Here is a 20,232-nt window from a genome sequence, read left to right on the forward strand (position 1 = left end):
TCTGTTGCAGTGGAGGGTTGTGCGGCCGGCAGGTGCCTCTGGGGCCGCCCCGCCGCTCCCTCATGAGGCCGCAGGACCCGCCGCAGGGCGGTCCCGCCGCCGCCGTGCTGCCGGCGCTAGAGACGCTGAAGCAGCGGGCATGCGAGAGCGTGGAGCTGAACGCGGAGCGGCTCAGCGCGCTGAGCCGCGACATCTGGAGCCGGCCTGAGCTGGCCTACGAGGAGCACCAGGCGCACGACACCATGACCCGCTTCTTCTCCAACGGGGAGCTGCCGGGCGCCGCCTGGGCCGTGCAGCCCCGCTACAAGCTGAGCACGGCCTTCCGCGCAGAGTGGGGCACAGCCGCCCCCCAGACACAGGGCCCGCGCCCGCTCCGCGTCGCCTTCCTCTGCGAGTACGACGCGTTGCCCGGCATCGGGCATGCCTGCGGCCACAACCTCATCGCCGAGGTGGGAGCCGCCGCCGCGCTAGGGCTGAAGGCCGCCTTGGAGAGCCTGCCGCAGCCGGCGCCCACCGCCGTCCAGGTGAGAGACCCGCCGAGGGCGGAGGCTGCGACCTCGGCCCCAGTGGGTCGGGCGAGTCCTGACTCTGCGTTTGTGCTGCAGATCACGGTGCTGGGCACGCCTGCGGAAGAGCAAGGAGGAGGCAAAATAGACCTGATAAACGCTGGAGCGTTTGATGGCCTGGATGTGGTTTTTATGGCGCACCCCTCGCAAGAAAACGCAGCTTACCTGCCCGATGTGGCTGAGCATGAGTGAGTGAACAAGTTCAGGTGGAAAGGGTGGGCTTGTGACTAGCCTTTTCTCGCTTCAGTAAGGGAGCTGCTTTGGGAGGGACTGAGCTTTAAAGGGCTGGAGACCTTGCAAGTGCCCTTCAGATGAGCTAAGTGTTTGCAGTCAGCTAAGAAGCTGGGTTCTGGACACTCTTGAGCCATTCTTCACAAGTGCAGTGTTCAGCTTAGTGTTAAAGGGCCCTGACTGCACTGGGATAAGCTTGCATGTATTCCAAAGTTCCAGTCTTCTGATGTTTCTGGGTGTTTCTGTTTAAACTTCTATTATCGCATCCGTTAAGGAAAAAAAAAGGCAACTGAAGGGGATCCCCTGGATAATAGTTCCTTTCTTTCCGGATCACCAAGTCATGTAGTCCTCTGTATGCATTTTATTTTAATCAGTTTTGAAAGTGCTTCTGTTACAGCTAAGTTTCTATGGTAAAACAGATGAGGTTAGGAACACTCAGTCTTCCTTATCCAGCTACCTCTCTGTTATATTTCATCGTGTTTCTGAAGAGTCTTAACTGATTATTGTAGTCTTCTTCCAAGAGTTATCCTAACTTGTTTTTTGGTTACTGCACCCTAAGTCTATATAATTTTAAAAATTGCAGTTTTCATTGATAATTTTGTCTTTCTGTTCATTTCAACTCTTGCAGTAGCTTTTTAAGTTTGATAACATAAGATTGAAAAATCTCCCTTCAGAGGTGATGGAAGAAGGACTCTGCTGTATGATGCGAGTCCTGGATAACCTTTAAACTGGAATATGGAGGCAGCATGGAATTGAAGTGCAGAGTGAAACAACTTACTACTTCCAAAAGCTTGGAATACTGAGTTTGTCCTGATTTATGTAATTATGAGAGGTACAAGGGCTGTTTCAATAACGTAATTGGTCTCTAGTTGCTTCCAAGGAATTTAATCACTAAATTGCTAGTACTGCTCTATCTGCAGCCTCTGAAAGCTGGCTTGTGCCTAAGGTAAAATTAGCACCGTGGGATAACTGTGGTGGATACATGCCAAAATTTGCTGATTCTTTTTTACTTATCCTTCACTTAATCTGCCTATTTATTGTTGGTCAAACAGGATCCACACTCTTCTGCTGATACTCTTAGACTGGCTTAAGGTGGTTTTGGTTTCACCAAAATCTGTTGGGTTTTTCTAAGAGTATGTGACATTTGTGCAGCAATAGAGGTACAACAAAAGAAATGCTGAAAGAATTTTTTTTTAATAAACACACTTTTCTTGGGATGGGAAAAAAAATCACAACGTTACTTTCTGCTTGACTTTGCCACGTTCTCTCCTTTTTTTTATTGGAGAATATCTAGGGATCTGTCCTACTGCCTTTGTGAGTTGATTTCATAGAATCATAGAATAGTTAGGATTGGAAAAGACCTAGGATCATGTAGTTCCAACCCCCCTGCAATGGGCAGGGACACCTCCCACTAAACCATATCACCCAAGGCTTCATCCAATCTGGTCTTGAACACTGCCAGGGATGGAGCATTCACAACCTCCCTGGGCAACCCATTCCAGTACCTCACCACCCTAACAGTAAAGAATTTCTTCCTTATTTGAGGGATTGCAGTCTAATACTTGGGATTTTAACGGATAAGTTTTCTATCTGGGTTTCATAATGATAATAAATTTTAAATATATATCATATTCTACAGAGTAAGATGTATGGTTGTCTTGAAGGATGAGGGGAAATAGAAAAGGGCATGCTTGGGTTGTAGGCAGTAGCAGGAGGTGTTTCTTGTTGCAGCAGTGCACTCCATTGTATTGTTCTTTGCATGGTTCAGAGTGAGGGTCAGCTCAGGATAAGTGGCTAAGTTGGCATTTGTGCAATACAAGCAAGTTAGGCTGGTCCTCTCTGGCAAGAGGCAAGTTGTGTGGAACTCTTTGAACTTGAAGATGGATTTTTTTGTATGTGAAAGACTGAGTATTGAGTAGAAACAGATTTAGTTAAAATCTGCTACTGGCAAAAAATGAATAGTTGTGTATTTGATAAATAGCAGTACTTCATATAGTTAACAGTATTTAATATTTGCCTTTCATGTAAGAAGTTTTCATATAATTTGAAATATTAAATTGTAGAGCTAATATAAATGGCCCTCAGATGAAGCAAAGCATGAAAATTGTTACTGCATATGTTTAGGTGCAGTATTTTGACTTCTCTGAAGTTTGAGGATAGCCTTTATTATTAGATCTGTTTCCATCAGCTTTTTTGAGGTGTATAGGGAAATAATATCTTTAATGGAGCACAGTAATTTGTATTTTATAATAGGCTTTACTTTTACTACACTTTAGACCTTGACTTTTGTTATTTAGACATAGATATATGATGTTATTAATGTGCTTTTGCAGTATTATACACTGTACACATACATATGTTTGACAAGAATTAAGGCAACTTATAATTTTGATTCAGAGAAAAGGGTTTTTTATCCTCTGAGAAGAACGTTAATAACTTTAAGTCTCAAAACAGTCAGGCAGTATCAAAAAAAGTGTTGGAGGAATTTAGTATGTGAAGCCTGTACTTCTCAGGAAGAGACTGTATAGCCATGTATTACTGGTAACTTTTACATGTTTGGCTCTTGGTATTGTTCAGTTTCATTGGTTTTCTAGAAATCTTTAAGCATTTTCTGCATTCAGAGATAGTTCAAGTTTACACCAGTGTAGTGCCAGGCAAATTGTTTGGTGGTGTTCTGCACAAAACTGAAACATTTCTCTGAACAAAAGGAACTTTTTATTTTAGAGGTTTTTTCAGTGAATGGAAAAGAAATAAGTAATGCCTTTTATTTCCTAGTGTGACTGTGAAATACTATGGAAAAGCTTCTCATGCTGCTGCTTATCCTTGGGAAGGAGTTAATGCATTAGATGCTGCTGTTCTTGCATACAACAATCTGTCTGTTTTAAGACAGCAAATGAAACCGACCTGGAGAGTTCATGGTGAGATCTTAATTAAATCTAATGTCTAGCAAGTAAGAGCTTAGGCTGTTGAAATACTAACTTACAAAATCTCACAATTTAAAGTATTGCATTATTGCACTAAATTATTATAGTCTCTTCAAGTATTATGAAATAGCACAGTTTCTTTTAAATAGCTTTCTGTCACCTTTAAAATCATGTCAGTGTCCAGTACTAACTTCTGAAAATAGCCTTATAGGTCGGATTCCAAAGAGGACTGTGGTACCTAGGTAGAGGCTAGGCAATTTTTAAGTCTTTGCACTTGGAAGTTGCAGTTCATAAAGAAAAATAAAAAGTGCTATATTTATTTTGGAACATGGCCTTGAATTCATTAACGTACATGTTCTTGCGAAGGTGTAAGGTTAAATGGTTCCAAAAAAGTGTTACTTATTGCAGGATTTTTTGTAGTAGGCATTCCAATAATTAGATGATATTTATTGGAGGAGTGTCGGGGTTTAGAGGGATTGAGATTTATTTGCTGAAGTACAAAACCAAATGATGGTAGAAGCATGTAGTTTTAGTTAGTAGCCAAATCAACTAGATGTTCACTGGATTTAATATTAAATATCTACTAGACTTCAGATTAGAAAAGTCACTTTTGTAATTAAACATGTTAACCATTAAGCTTCACTTATACTCCTTCAGCCTCATGCATTTCTTTTTGTACAGTGAGAAAGTTTCAGAAGCTGACGTGGAAGCTGCCCTTCATTTCTAAACCCAGGTTTCCCTTACTGCACCCAACATAGCTTTCTTTCCAGATTGAAATTAAGAAAGTTTGCCATTTCTGCAGGACTTCTGAATGTAGAATTGTTTATTTGGAATACTTGTTATGAGCTGAAAACACATACAGAAGTTCTGAGTTAATCATTATGCCTTTCAGTGCTTGTGCTGTATAATACATATGTGTATTTCTCTCTACGATATCTGGATGGAGTCTGGAAGTCCTAATTGTTTGCAGTTTTGCTGTGCAGCAGTACCCAAATGAATTTCACACTGTAGGCATAGCCTCTATCCTGTTGCTTTGTAGGAAACAGGGTACTTAATTATGAATTCTGGTGTGTGAAAGCTGAGTGTTGTAGGTTTAAGGTTGGAGGTGCCTGAGTCTTCTGTTGAATCGAAGCATAAACCCCTAAATACTTTCTTCATAGTTTCTAAAAGCTACATGGATAAGGTGGGCAAAAAGTTAAGTATCTAAACAAGCCTCCTAGAAATAACACTTCCTGAAGTACAGCAAAACTTAAATTACTGTGTTGATACATCTGCTGTCATAAACCTGGTTTTCAAACTGGAAATACTTAAAATGCTTTTGGGAAAGTATAAGCAGCCAGAATGAGATTCAATTTTAGGAATACTTTTTTTAGAACAGTGTGTTGGAGATCTCATGTTGTAGACTTGTAGCAACAGCAGTGGCTGACTGAAGTGATCCTAAGAATATTAGTTTTAACGCACTAACAGAAACTGAAATAATCTCCATTATGGAAGTCTGGAATTTCTAAGCCATTTTTTATGTACCTGAATATTGTTGGTTTGAGTTTGTCTGATACTTCACGAGTAAACGTTGCCCTCTTGAAATACACAAATGTAGAATTCTTTTTCTGTTTAAGAAGTTGTATTAAACAGGTTGTAAAAAAAACAAAACAGTTCCATCTAGAAGGGCAAACTGGGTGCTCCTAGTTGTGTGCAGGCAGCCTACTTTTAAGATAGATAATCTATCCAGTCCTTATTGCAGCTGCTTTGAAATTTAAGTGTAAACATACTCTTAAGACTCTATTTAGAGTTCTGTTTACAAGTGGAAGTTATTTACTTATTGAGCTACTTGTTTGGAGCAAATGTTACAGTGTGTGTCCTGCAAACTTGGGCGATTGCCTGCTGGTTCTTTTCCCGTGCTGTTCCTGTTGTTATGGACTAGAACTGATAGTGGTTTAAATCAGCACTTTGTTTACTTTATTTGAGAGTGAAAAGTTTTACTTGAGGGAGAGTTCATAGTCTTAACAGGTTTTCTGCACCAGAAGTAAAAGATTTGTTGCCCATTTGCCTCCTGATAGTGCTGTCATTTCAGGTTTCAGTGACATGCATCAGTAGCTTTGAGCAGTATTTCCATTTAAAGTAGATAGTTTCTCAGGTTCTACAGAAAACAAATCTTACTCCACATATATAAATTGAGGGTAGGAGGCTAGGGAAACAAGCACCCTGTTGAAAGCAACTAGCTGTTAATGCATTGAAATCTAATGTATAATTGAAGTCTACAATGTTTATTGTTGAAATATTTAGGTACTAAGGCTCTGACATAATTGAAACTATGTACTTGGCACATGTTTCATTGAGGGAGTAGTTTCAGCTCAAACTTCACTCTGGAATAAAAACCTATATTATACATTCCAATATTTCTAAAGAATTAGTACGAGGAATTTAATGAACTTCCTGTGGACTGTAATGCACACATTGCTCCGGTATTGTTGAACAGTGCAGCTTACTCAGCTTCTCTCCAGACTGGCAAAATAAATTGGAAACCTTTAGAAGTTGTAATCCAAGATAGCCTTTATAACAAAATCTTATTTCAGTGGCAGCCATCTTGCTTTATGGCTCTGCATTGAATTTCAGGGCATTAATTAGAAATGCTAGTTTGGCTTTAAGGTTTATAACAGATGTCTAGCCAAAGAATGTAATGAAATAGTGCTGAAAAATATACATGTTCCACTTAATCTGATGGGATGAAGAAACTATCCATATACTGTATTTTTTACATTCTTTGTATTTCATGCCTGGCTGATGTGTTGGTTTTTGTGTATGTATTTAATTCTTGAGCAGTTGTTTCATGGCAGAGCTGAAGATCAAGCAGTTGTAGTTAACACTGATAATATGACTTTTCCCTTTCTGCAGGTGTAATAAAAAATGGTGGTGTGAAACCTAACATCATTCCTTCTTACACTGAGCTGGAGTTCTACTTGCGTGCCCCTTCAATGAAAGATCTTTCTGTTCTGATCGAGAAGGTTGAGAACTGCTTCAGATCTGCAGCACTGGCCACAGGATGCAAAGTAAGAATGTATTCATGGTCATGTGTTTAATATATGAAGATAAGGCTGGAATAGGGAATGGAGGCTTAACACCATTTGTCTGCATGGTGTTTAGCCAGAATATACTATTTGTTATTTTGTTGCTGTGTCCCCTGGAAGAAAGGTTTGGTTTTTAAATAGAATGACACAGCATCATAGAAGAATCTAGGTTGGAAGAAACTTCTGGAGATCATCTAGTCTAAGCCTCCGTTTGGAGCACTACAAGTTAGAGCAGATTGCTTGGTGCTCTGTAGTCTTCTGAGTATCTCCAAGGATGAAATCCCTCAACCTATCTCAAATGCTCTACCCACCTCATGGCGACCAAGGTTTTTCCTGATGTTTAGACTGTGATGACTGAGCAGTGGAGCAGAGTTTGCCTGGAGAGATTGTAGTATTTCCATCGTTGGAGATATTCAAAAGCTGCCTTGATACAGTCCTGGCTAACCAGCTCTAGATGACTCTGCTTGAGGAGGGAAGTTGAACAAGATGATGTCCAGAGCGGGTTGCCAACTTCAACCATTCTGTGATTCAGTTAGCAGTCTTATTTTATTTTTGTTTGCTTTTAGTAAATGGAAATGTTTCCTGTAGCTGGTTCCAGCGATATGAGTACCTTGCAGTGTATTGCTAAAATACATGGGTCTACCTACTCTGTAGTCACAGGTTTGATTAATACAGCTGTGAAGAGAATGTCAGTGCTCATCAGAACAAATAGGTGTGGTGTACATGAATGTGAGTGAGATTTAAGGTCTGTTTGAGGTATTTCATGCTGTTTACTCATATAGCCCCTCCATTCTAGCTAGAAAAGGATTTCAGAAAGTTAAGATCTCTCAAAATTTGACATTGGTATGGGTTTTTTACATTTGTTTTCAAACTTCTTGCTGGTGTGAAGTCATTTATGGGTAGGGCTGTAGTACTGGATGTGTTCTAAACAATAGTAAATTTGGTGAAAGCCTAGCTTGATTTCTCTGCAGTTTAATAGTACCTGCAGTGGAAACTTTTACTCAGTTACAGGTGTTGCCTATTTTTGGAGATTATATCAATGAAATCCATGCTTCTGGAATTTGGCTGTCTAGTGCAAAGTTGATGGAACACCAGGTGTGTTTTGATCAAGGGTAATACTTGGCAGAATGTTGAATTTCTGAAAGAAACTTAGCACTTATGTCTGTTTTGACATGGAGTTGAAGTATTGATATGTACTTATTTTTTCTGGTCTTTAAATTGTTTTCATTAAACTGGCTGGAGTTGGAGAAAAACTTCTAATAACTCAAGTCTTTTGTCTAGGTGGAAATAAAAGGTGGTGAAAATGATTACTACAATGTGCTTCCAAATAAGAGCCTGCAGAAAGTTTACAAGGAGAATGGAAAGAAGCTTGGAATAGAATTTATATCTGAAGACTGTATCTTGAATGGTTTGTCAGGTAACTCCATCTGTGTTTTTTGTTACAATTTAAGCTTAAGTTGATCAACTCTTAAGTGTATTAAAGAATAGGATAGAGCTAGCTTAAACATATCTTAATCAGAGGAAAAAGTCAACTTAGAAGGCTGAAGCTCTGTAAAAGGGTCAGACCTCTGGCCTGTGTTTCTGTATTTGTTGTAGAAACTAGGAAGTTTTCCCAACAATAGTAATTTTCTGTTAATATTTTTGAAAAGATTTCAAATACGAAACAGCTTGGCTGGGGGGAGGTGTGGAAGGGTGCAAAGTGAAGAACAGTCTGTGAGAACATTGAGGATGTGTAATGAATTGCAGCCCATTCTGTTGCTTTCAAATGCAGAATCCTAGTTTGCTGTGAATGGAGATTGGACTTTATTTTCATGAACCTTGCTTAATAATATTTCCAAGCTTACATGTAAACAAATTTGCTAGCATCTGACTAATATTTGAGAGGGAGTTTTTGAAGAGACTTTAAATGGAAGTTTAAGCATCTCAGTAACCCTAATTTAAACCTATTTCCATTAACAGGTAATTTTATGCCTCTAACTTTAGTTCATGAATTCAACAGGTTAGTTTTCCGAAGGGTGCCGTTCAAGTAGGTGCTCACTTCTGAGGCTTGACTGTATCTCAAACTATGTCACTTTCTTGGTCTCTCAAAGCTAAAGTATTAGGAATGTGAATTCTTGAAAAGTCAGGTGGGTTTCTCATTACTCATAACTTGTTTTTTTTCAGAGTCTTTCTGCAGGAGCTCTGTTCAAGTCTTAACCTGCTGATGATATTTTATAGCCTTCAGTACTGATCATAACTATATATATAAACATTTTTGCTCCACTTATGTCAAAGGTTTTTCTCTCTGGTTAGAAAGAAAAGATTGTTCTCAGTAAAAAGTTGTTACTCGATTTCATTACAGCACTAATCTTCTCTATACTAAATGCAGAATATATTCGAGATCTTGGTGTTTTGGGACAGAGTTCTCTATAAACTTTTTTCTTCCTTGTGGTATAAGTAAGGTTTACTACTTTGCTCATTTAGCCTAAGAAAGGGTCTGAGGAATGTCCCTTAGAATGCTTACTTTAATGATCTTTTTTGGAGCTCTGGTAGTAGTTTCCTTTGAAACACTGGTTTAAGGGTGAAGATCCTGAATACTCATGATTTTGCATTCAGAGGACTTCTGATGAGCTTAGTGCAGAGACCTAATTGTAATAGTGCTTTCATATGTAACTTACATGATATGCAAAATGTTAACTCTTAACTTGCTTAAACTGAAACTCTCCATATGCCTGTCCTGTCCTTAAATTGCTTGTCAAATGTCAGAATGTGCTTGAGCAACTGCTTTTTTTATCTCACACTGCAGTGGGCTTCACTGAGTTTTCTTTCCACAGCTGCTGCTCTGAATTTTTGCAGTGGGGCTTCAGGAGTGATAACAAACCAGTCTCTAGAGACATAGGAGTGGAATTTTGTATGCTACCCTTTTTGGGGGGGATTGAATGTTTTGTCTCATCTTTTTCAAGACCTCTATTTCTGTTTAGTTTTCATATGGTTTTCAATGTTTTCTTTTAGGATATCAGTTTCTTCTGTTGAAAGGGAAGGAAGATAGCTCAGTTGCTTCTCCATGTCTGTGCAGCAGAAAAGTCCTTAACAGATGAGCATACTCGCTGCCACCTCTACATGGGTATTAGTATCGGTCTGCTCACAGGTATCGCTCTAGGCAGCTAAGCGTTACAAAGAATTCCTTCAATCCTTCAAATCATACTGCATTCTGTGTGCGTTGTGCACACTCCACTCATTTGGCACACAGACAGGATGGTGTGAGATAATGTGAATCTGAGTTAGCTTTGTCCAGGTGACATAACCTGGTTCTCCTGCTGGTAGAGTGGCTCAGCTCCAGGGTAATGATTACCTCCCAAAGTAGATGGCCTAGTTTAGCATGCCTTAGTTGAGGTACCCACATTTGTGATAACTTTGGTATTTTTAGCATTCATGGGTTTCATTTGCTTCCTGTACACAAGACTGGTATAGATGATCTTATGGAGCCAGTTATGTTTTGAAAATATCACTTTTGAAGCTTGGGGCTATATATAAATGCTTCTTGGAATATTCTGCATTTTCCCCTCCATTCATGCTTGTGGTATACCGATTTTCATTATATGTTCAGTGACTTGAAGAGGTTTCTGTGTCAGCTTCAGGGTATATTTTGGAGAGGCTGGAGCCCCTAGTACCTTTCTTTTGAAGATAGCGCACAAGTCTATATATTGTGTTGATAATTGTGCAGTTATTTATGCCTCTAGAAGGAATTCCGATTCATACATCTGTAGCAAGCATACACATCCAAATGCTTGTATGGAACCCATTGGAGTAATTGCCATTTTAAACATGGCACTAGGTTAATACCACAAAAGGGTGTAACATTTTTTTCTGAAAGAGGGAAAGATGTGGCTGTCTCATGTTCATGAAAAGCTGTCTGGATTTTGGCTTGGAAAGCTCCCCATCCTACTAGAAAATACCCAGTTTAAATCCTTTACATTCAGCAAAAATACCTTGCAAACTGGTAGTAGATTGGATATGGATATAAATTTAAGTGGAATTATGTGACCGAGAGCTGGGATGCACTGAAATTTTTAATGCGTTTACTGAGTGAGAGCAGGGAAAAAGGCCAGCAGTCTTTCCAGAAGTATGTGTATTAGGACTTAGAAAAGCAAATTTAGAACTCTTGGCCTAGTCTGGAGTAGGCAGAACTTCCAGACTTCTGGTTTGTCTTTCCAGACTGACTGAAGAGTGGAGCAGTACTGTAGACTACTAAAAATTAAAATAACTTGCTGCTGTGCCAAGAGTTGGGTTTTCTCCAAATGCACACAAATTCAGTGTGGGAAAAGATCATGGTTTTGGACTAGTGTTGCCACTTCAGCTTGTAGGCAGAGCAAATAGCAAGCTAGTCTTGTCCTCTTTGATCACATATTGTAGGCTCTATGGACTTGCTTTTAATAAATACATGTTTCCAAGTAAAATTTATATCCTTCGATCACTTCATTACTGAATCCTGAAGGCATTAGTGATACCTTCTCTCCATAAAGTATTGTGATATGGAGGCTACCTGATGTGTTACAAATAACTTCAAATCTTAAGAACAGTCACTATGTACTGCCATTGCTAAAGAAAAAAACAATCTTGCACCTCTAACTGGCCTGAAAAAAAGTTAAATGAGATCTTAGTTGGTAATCCTTATTTTCCCCCACTGTGAAACAATGCTTCCTTTGGTATCTGGATTTCACAGTAATTGATATGTTGATTTCTCTGGCTTCTAAATGTCTTTTTAACAAATAGTGAGTGGGTTGACTGTTTGGGTAGAAAAAAACAGGTGGGGAGGGTACTTGGGAAGTAGTTGCAAACTCTTGGATAATTTACTGTGAAGGATCTACTGCTTCTGGATGGAATCATTAGAAAAGGCAGTACTGTGAGATACCAGTAGCTAATGTAACACTAGCTAGGCATGAAAGCATTAAAATCTTCACCATTGCTATTAAGAATTTTATGTCTACAAAGTACCAGCACTCTGTCTGGAGTTTAGTCTGATCTTGTTATTTTAAGAGTGTTTGTGCTGCTGAAGGTTTCCATAACTGAGAATAAGCAAAAGGCACAGGAAAAAAATAGTTGTCCTCAATCTGGTTTTGTTTAAAGATAGATTGTTCCTACTTCAGAGTCCCCTGTCTAATGCTGAATATTTGTGTGTTGGTGAAAAGTGGGCTGTAGCAGGAAAATAGCTGAGCTACCCGGTACTCACAAGGTTTGTAGCTTTTATTGTTTCTGAATTAACAGCTTACTATGAGGGGATGCTTGTTAAAAACTCAACAGTAAATGGAATAGGGACATGCTGATAAATCTTCCTTGCAGTCCATTAACTGATTATTGATAAGTACAGTGGAGAGCAGCATCTGAAGATTGCTAATTAGGGAAAACATATTGGTGATGGAGAGTTCTGTATGGATGACTCACTAAGTATGCTTTTAATTTAGTATTTGGGTAAAGGATATTACATTTTAGATACAGGCTGGAGATATCTTTCCTATATTTTCTTACAGCCTTCGAAGCTCTTTAACACTTGTTCATTAAGAAAATTTCTATGCTGCTTCTAGGTTCCACGGACTTTGGAAATGTTACATTTGTAGTCCCTGGGCTTCATCCTTATTTTTATATTGGCTCTGATGCATTGAATCATACTGAGCAGTACACAGAAGCTGCAGGTGAGTGGAAGTGAAAAGGGCTAGAGGTTTGTATTTGGAAACTTTGTGCCTTGTAGAGACTGGTTCATAACTTTTCACTACAGCAGATCTAGAAATTATTCAGAGTTACAGAGGATTAAAGCTTTCACATGCTTCTGTGGTATTCAGAGGTACTGTGTAGTAAGTGTATAAAAATGTAAGTACTAGATCTGAAAGTGGCTACATGTGAAATGGAGTTGCTTTCTTCAAGCACTGTGATATCTGAGCTGAATATGGACAATTAGCTTAGCTAACTGTAGAGTTGCAGAAAAAAGCTGACAAAATGTAGAATTTGTGTGTGTGTGTGTGTGTGTGTTGAAATCTGAATGTATGTGGGAAGGATGACCTCTCCTTGTGCTAAAAGCCTGACTTAGTATGCCATCTAGACAGAAGAAATTAGAATGGTTATCCCTAGCAGCGTATTCAGAAGAGCTTCTAAACATGAACCAAAAGGTGAAGGTAATTTTTACTCCTTAAAGCACCATACTCGGTAAATGTAATAGCGATAATAGTATAAAACTCTGCATTTTCTAAAAAGGAAAATGTGAACACTCACTTTTCTAATTTCAGTCTTATTTATGTCAGTAGCAGAAAGTTAAGTACCTGCATGTGAAAATTTGTTTGGAGGCATCAGAGAATAGGCATACTTCATGCAAGTAGATTTTTAAGAAACTGTTCTTGCAATTGAAACTTGAAGATCTTACAGAATATGCCCTATGCTAGTGTTTTGTGTCTAATACTAGTAGTCTAACCTGAAATTTCTCTTACTTTTCTGCAGGGTCACAGAATGCTCAGTTCTATGCTTTGCGCACAGCAAAAGCTCTGGCAATGACAGCACTGGATGTCATTTTCAAGCCAGGTCTTCTAGAAGAAGTCAGGGAAGACTTTAGACAGGTGAAGCTAAAAGAAGAGGGGCAAATAAACCCAGTAGAATGTATCAAAGAATCTGGAGTTGGCATAGGAGCATGTGCATCCCATTAAACTTTATTCAGCTTTTCTCAGTAGGATTGACTTCATGGAGATGCTGTATTTAAATCCTGGAGGGGGTTGGATAAACACATAGCTGAAGAAATGTTCAGTTTTGGGGGGGGAACTTTAGGAAAGGCAAACAGTATCACTGCTTTCAAAAATGTGCAATTTCATCTATCTGTAATGTTCGCTCTATTCAATATGGCAGTGAACTCTGGAAAGAAATCTCAAATACATTGTCTTCAAGCTGCAGTGTTGAATAAATGATAGTATTTAGTTCCCTGTCAGTGATTTTCTATGTATTGCTAAAGTAACATTCTTTGTAGGGGAAATAAGACATCTACCTGGAAATGCTGGTTCTAGAATAAGCTCTGTTCACTTGGTGATCAAAGGCTGAATCAGATCTATGAAGTATTTCTGTCTGGCCAGTCACTTTTTCTTGGGACAAGATAAAGGCTTAAAACCTGAGCTGATTTCACTGGAAAGAAAGGTGTATGTTTGGTAGAATGCCTGATTTTGACAGTAGTAATCTGTAGCAATGGAGCAGAACCATTTGTATGGAAATTATGTTTTTAAAGTCTGATTGTCCTGAAATGCATTGACTTGCCTCCTAACTGTTTTGGAGGTGGTATGGCGAAGTCAGTGATCAACAAATTGGAAAGCAACTAAATGTTTGTTTAAATTAACATGTTAAACCACTGCAGAGAAATGCATGTGCTCCTTTTTTTAAGTTGTACTCTAAGGCAGTACTGGTGTGCACACGAGGTTTTGTACTAGCTTAGCTGATCTGAAGGATCTGTCTAAATCTAGCTAACGCAGTGGGAGTCTTTCTCACAAAGTTGCAAGCCTGGTACTGTGAAGCAGTAAATGAAGCCAACCTTAAACTTATGTGTGCAAACCAGTAAGCTCTTCAGAAGTTTGCCCTGGGGATTGCTTGTGCAGTATCTGGCTTCTCAAACCTGCTTGTTCCCATATCCTGTAAGATAAGTAGATGTGGTAAGTCTTGCAAGTTGTCCTTCCTGTGTGTTAATCTGTTTAAGCCTTGTTATTTTGCTTCTCAGAAACACTAATATTGCAGATTTTACCTAGGTTGGTGTTACGTGTGTCCAAACATGTTAGGGATTTTTTTCTAATTCAGTTTTTAAAGGATCACTTGAGTACATAGAGAAGGAACTAATCTTTTGTTCGGATACAAATAGCTGAGTCTACGGGCAGACTGAGTGAAAAAGCAGTTTACTGGATAACGATTTTCTAAGCATAAGTGTTATAGTAAGCTTCTGAAAAGTAGTCAAGCAAACTGTATTCCCCAGGAAGTTGGAATATCCAGAATAATTTCTGAAACCTGATTTTTACCAGAACCAGTCTCTAAATGTTGAACTCTGGAATTCTAATAAAAATTTATATTCTGTTAATTTGTATATTCAATTTCTAACTCTGGAGAGAAACCGATTCCTTAGCTTAACTCTGCACTCCCTTTGCATTTCTACACACTTTTAAACACAGACTTCCAGCTGCTGTTTATGAATTCTTTTGAGACTTTCCTTTCTTAGAGGGATGACTGTATGTATGACTGTACAGCCTATATATGTTGCATAGACAACAACTTGACAGTTTTTAGACTTTCTGATACTTCACCCTCTGTGCTTGTAGTAATAGGACACAGACTATCTGTTAAATATATTAAATGCTCCATGTCCTTTGACAAAGTAACTGATTATCTAGGAAGCAGAGGCACTTAAAGGGGTTTGTTTTGTATTACAAGCTGGTTAGTTGAAGAGCATGACTGTAAGTACCCAGGTTCCAAGACGGTCTGACCTTACACCAGTGTCCTTGCTTTCAGTAGTAAGCAGTTTTGACAGATGAATACATGAAACAGGTGAGGGTTGGACTCTGAGTTAATAGGTTTGTCCAGTATTGTAAATTGGATACTAAATCCAACTGAAATTGGTCCAGTGTTTGTCAAAGGAACTTTATCTGCAACTCTTAAATCCTGCCAGTTCTCAAATACAGTTACAATTCATAAAGTTCTCTTGGGTTAACAGGCTGGGTTATGAATTTCCTCTAGCATAAGTGTCTTTTTATTTTCTCCTGCATGAGCTGCTTACCTGCTTGCTTTGCTGTTTCCTACTGGCTGATGTGTGTTACAGCCTTTTCAGGTCTCTTTGTCTAGACTAGCTAGCTGTTGGCTGCATCATGCCCAAGATCATTTAATTAAGCATTTCTGAATTAAAATCATGTCCTCATTTTGTTGTAATCATTGCTGGAATTAAGATGAAACTGAAGTGCTGATTAAAGATGAGTTGATATCAATAAAGCAGTTTAATTGTGACTGTGTTAATTTCTTATCTTTTGATTAATATTGGGATGCTGCATGACTTCATTTGAATAGTGTGTTTGATTCCTCTCCCAGTTTGGTGTGATTTTGTAAGAATGAGAGTGTGTAAGCTTTCCATTTTGGTCTGCCATAGTGATCAGGGTTTTTTGTGAGGGTTAATACTCTTCAAATACAATATTTAATGGTAGTCGTTATAATTGTAGGGCTGTTTTAACTATTAAAACATGTTAGAATCCATTGAATAATGGGAGTGGTGCTTGGGAGGGCTCTCTGGAGAATCTCTCTGAGGTAAACCTGGTCCAGGTTCCAGCTTGACGTGGAGTTGTCGCCAGCACTAGGTAAGGTGAGCTTGTCTTCATTTGCTGAATTCTGGAAGCCTTCAAGGGCAGAGACTTTGGACTTCCTCAGGCAAGTTAATTCTGATTTGTGCCTCAGAACACTCGTTCTTTAAGTCTAGAACTAAAGCAGTTTGGGATTTAATGTTAGGATTTTACTGTCATAATGGTACTATATGTGAGAGAAACTTACTTCCTGTGGGAATAAAACTGGTAATTTGTGCTCATAAATCTATGAAAATATCAGGCATTGTTTTTAAGTTACCCTAGCTGCAGGCTTCACCAAGCTGCCTGTAACTTAAGAATACTGGAATATATGTCAAGAATAGTACTTCTAGCAATGAATCAAAATGTGTAGGTAATAAAGTGTACTTGCCAGAATGATTCTGAACATCTGAATGTGAGTCACAGAAGGATGAAGTGATTATGTCCAGACTTTGTGAGGAGCTTAAAACCTCTGCCCTACCAACTACAGTGCTTCCTTACTTAATGTCTTTCCTGAAATTTGAGTAAAAGATAGGTGTGGGTTCAAACAAAAAATAAACCATGAAATGTGATGGATTACTTTTCATGAGAAGATTTGAAGGAAAGTTGTAACCTGCCGAGTTGAGCTACATGGTATAGAAAGGTCCAGCAGCCTCTCTTCAAACAGTAAATGGGAAGCTGCTACGTGTTCTTGTGGATCATATATCTGTAATCATTTTGTTGCCATTAAGTACTTGGACCTGATTACATTTCTTCGCAGGAACACAGTCTTGCTAGTGACTGCAGAGCCATAACATGTTAGCTGTCAAAGTGGATCTTTGTTTTGTGTTCACTGAGTGATCTTATAACTTGCTAACAGCTTTCTCTAAAACAGATTTTTATTTAGAACAAAGTGTTTAAGGTTAAAATAAAAAGTTATGTGATTTCCTGGTTTTTCCCTCAGGATTACTATTTGCTGGTCATCAAAGTAACAGCCATCCACAGGGCCTTTATCCCCCAGTCTGTCTGGTTGAATCTTGCTGGCACCCACATCTTTTTGCCAGGGAGCAAAGGTGCATACCCCTAAAGAGTTATTACCCAAAATCTCTACTAAGGAAACATTGGCACAATTGCTGCAGTTCCAGATTCCTTGATGCCATAATGGAAGTTTCTGACAAAAGCATCAAGGAGTTTACTCAGCCAGAAGTGCATTTGAAAGTCCTCATTTAAAAATACAGTGAGAAGCCAAATGCCTCAGAATTAGGAAAGGTTGAAGCCCACATGGCTGTGGATAGTCTTAACAGCTGTTTATGCAGTTATCTTTTCAGCTGTTTAGTCTCCAAGGTAATGGGCAAATGTAATCACAGCCTATTTCCTCTTAGCTTCTCAAGACTATATTGAAGGATAAAAGCACACAAATGTAGTTGATGTTCATCAGAATTACACTGCTGAAGCCTTGTTCATAACCATTTAATAAGTACTTAAAAGTCATCAGGAGTTGTACTTTTCCTTGGTTTTCTTGTTTTATATATAAACTTTCGTTTTAGGTATATACTTTTGGTTCTCGGAGGCTGAAACACACTTCACACCTCATGGACTCTCATGGAGATCATTCCTTTGAAGATAGAAAATGCACAATGCTGTACAAATGTAAAGTTTTATTGTGGTTTTGAGTGCTTCTAGAAATAAACCCACACAAATAACTGATTTCTTGTGGCCAGGCAAAGGAGCAGAGTGTTAATGATTGGGTACAAAACTCATACACTGAAAGGCTAGAAGACAAAAAGTGGTGTATGTAAATATGTTTAATGAGTACACTTGTTGATAGCAAACACTGCCTGTATATGACATATCCTGTACTTATAGAATACATCTATATACACATTTACATAAGACTGAAAAGGCACTAGAGTTTCCCAAAATAAAACACAAGTAAATTAACAATGTAAATCCAAATATGGTGGTTAGGGAATCTGTTCAGGTTGGTGAGCTGGAAGGGAAACTGAAAATCACTTGGGAAGTTAGGAACCAGTCTCTCACTGAAAGTCAGGGAGTTCAACATGCTAGTTCCCATTTTTATCTTCAGAATCTCCCTTATACACATACTAGTCAAATACCAAATACCATGTAGTGTGAGATTAAGGAGTCTAGAAAGGAATGTACAGTACTGCAGCAAACAACATAGCATTAAGCTTCTTATGAAGCTGGAGAGCTTACTGTAAGATCTGGCACTCCTGTTTGTGCTCTTCTTAAATTGTAGGAATAAATGGGTTCTTACAATACTGAGAATCTGAGTGCATTCCTGCACAAGTAGTGCCCAAGGAATCTTGCAGCTCTTTGTGGGAAAAGGTGGGTGCCATTGCAGCAAAGAATAATGTAGGGTGGCCAGCCTCTGCTTTTGCCGGAGTGACTGTTCTGCCTCTGACTGAAATATTTTTGGTTTAAGAAAATAGACTTTAATTTCTTGAAAATATCTACTGAAGAATAATATGATATGGAGGAAACTTGATAAAATGAAACCAAATGTGTGTATGTGGGGGGGAAAAAAGCAGCTATGTAGAAATAAGTACTAAAACTATCTTATGGATGGGTGTGTTCTAATGGCTTCTAGCTTCTGTGATTTCATCACCTCACCTATGGAGTGTAGGCTGTAAGGGCAAGATGAGCATAGCTTGTTTTGCACATCACGAATTTAGCAGTTGTAAGAAATGCTGTGTATGTTTACATGATGCTTATTTACATAGGAAATTAAAGCAACAGACAGCAGTGTTCAAATAGCTGCAAAGTCTGTGTCACGAGCCTGATGGTAGAGTGGCTGATTAGTCAGGCCAGGGCAGATCTCATGTCAGAGGAGACACTTTCCTTTTAGAGACACAACTGCTTTGGTCTGATTCTCAGACCAGCCACATCTGTAAGAGACAACAGCAGCTGCTGTGCAGGGAGTAAAGAACTTGGTAATTGCATGCAAAGTTGTGCATGTGTTTAAAGTCCTGTTCATCCACGCCCTGAGTCAGCTTTGTCTATGTAGTTGTACAGCACGTGGCAGCAGACATGCTGTACACCACGCTTTCTGAGACACCTTTGGTGCTCCTCTTATTGTACAGGCCCCTCATTCCATTCAACTGATTCTTGTTTTCCTGAACTATTTTATAACTTCTGCTTTGCAGATTTTGCCTCTTCCATATGGAATATTTCTATTGACTGGTTGCTCTGCAGAAACTGGGATGGAGAGCTGGGACCTGAGTCAATGCCAAGTGCCCCCCAGCTCCAGCTGTGTCTCTTTGCTCCTGCCCTGGAAAATGTTGAGCCTGCTTTAAGGGCACAGAAGGCAGCAGGGTGCCAGGGAGACAGACGCAGCATGAAAGCAGAGTCCTCGGTTAGTTGTACCTGGGTCTGCAGTGGAGCTGCTGCCTCGTGGTGGAAGTTCTTTTTTACTTTGAAGTTTTTGGTGTGGTATCTTTAGTAACTTGAATATAAAGTCCTTCCTACTGCTTTGTCCCCTGTTGAGCACCTTTCTATTATGCTTTTACTAAAACCCAGATGAACTAGGCTTTTCCTGGAAGCAAATATAACTACTGGTGGCTTTACAGGCTACAACAGGTTCTTGGGCTGTAGAGACTGGTAATGCACAGACTGTCTCAGAGGAAAGAGGCTTCTCTCAGAGTAGTTTTACTCTTTGTAGACACCTGATTGTCTTCACTGGGTCATCTGTCTCCTTTCCCAGGAAACTCAAAAAGACAACTCCCACTGACCCAAATAAGCAGATCCAAGGAGAGCTCCTGTGTTTCCCAGAGGATCTGATTAGCGCTATTCCTTAGTGAATGTACATTGCAAGTCGTACTTTAAAAAGATAGTCAAAGCAGCTTGGCAAGATTTCTTTCTTTTAAATATGATCAGGGCAAAGCACAAGTCTGAAAGTATTCCTATGTGGACTTGCCAGCGCAGTACTGTGAGGGCAGCATGCATTAAGCAGTGAAAACAAGCTGTAATGTCAAAGTGTTTTCCAGCACTGGATGTTTTGTGTTTGTAATGACCATTTCTGACCTCATCCTGCAAGCATGCAAGTATTTGCATATTCTTGCTTTTACTGTTATTGAATGTGTAGAAGTCTGCTGAGTTGAAAGATGCATGCACATGCTCGGGTAGTTAAAGAATT

General features: G+C 39.2%; 1 protein-coding gene across 2 annotated transcripts; it reads left to right on the top strand.

The window, feature by feature from the left end:
- On the top strand, positions 1-15,759 carry PM20D2 (peptidase M20 domain containing 2). Of its 2 annotated transcripts, none has more exons than XR_004549481.1 (7): positions 1-524; positions 606-754; positions 3,573-3,715; positions 6,614-6,768; positions 8,068-8,203; positions 9,778-9,913; positions 12,348-12,456. XR_004549481.1 is itself a non-coding variant. In XM_031052733.2 (7 exons), exons 1-7 carry the CDS (start codon positions 63-65, stop codon positions 13,452-13,454), a joined length of 1,356 nt encoding a protein of 451 aa, XP_030908593.2. In that variant the 5' UTR covers positions 1-62; the 3' UTR covers positions 13,455-15,759. The 2 variants fall into 2 exon arrangements, 1 of the variants encoding a protein (XP_030908593.2); XM_031052733.2 differs by lacking the exon at positions 9,778-9,913 and adding an exon at positions 13,252-15,759 and having other exon boundaries at positions 12,348-12,455.
- The last annotated feature ends 4,473 nt before the right edge of the window (positions 15,760-20,232 follow it).

Source organism: Melopsittacus undulatus, chromosome 3 (genome assembly GCF_012275295.1).
Source record: "Melopsittacus undulatus isolate bMelUnd1 chromosome 3, bMelUnd1.mat.Z, whole genome shotgun sequence".
Classification (NCBI taxonomy): Eukaryota; Metazoa; Chordata; class Aves; order Psittaciformes; family Psittaculidae; genus Melopsittacus; species Melopsittacus undulatus.

Excerpts from the sequence above, each read along its gene's own strand:
- PM20D2 (XM_031052733.2), top strand. The coding sequence starts at position 63 with ATGAGGCCGCAGGACCCGCCGCAGGGCGGTCCCGCCGCCGCCGTGCTG. Across the intron at positions 525-605 it reads CGGCGCCCACCGCCGTCCAG|ATCACGGTGCTGGGCACGCC; the intron begins GTGAGAGACCCG and ends TTTGTGCTGCAG. Across the intron at positions 3,716-6,613 it reads ACCGACCTGGAGAGTTCATG|GTGTAATAAAAAATGGTGGT; the intron begins GTGAGATCTTAA and ends CCCTTTCTGCAG.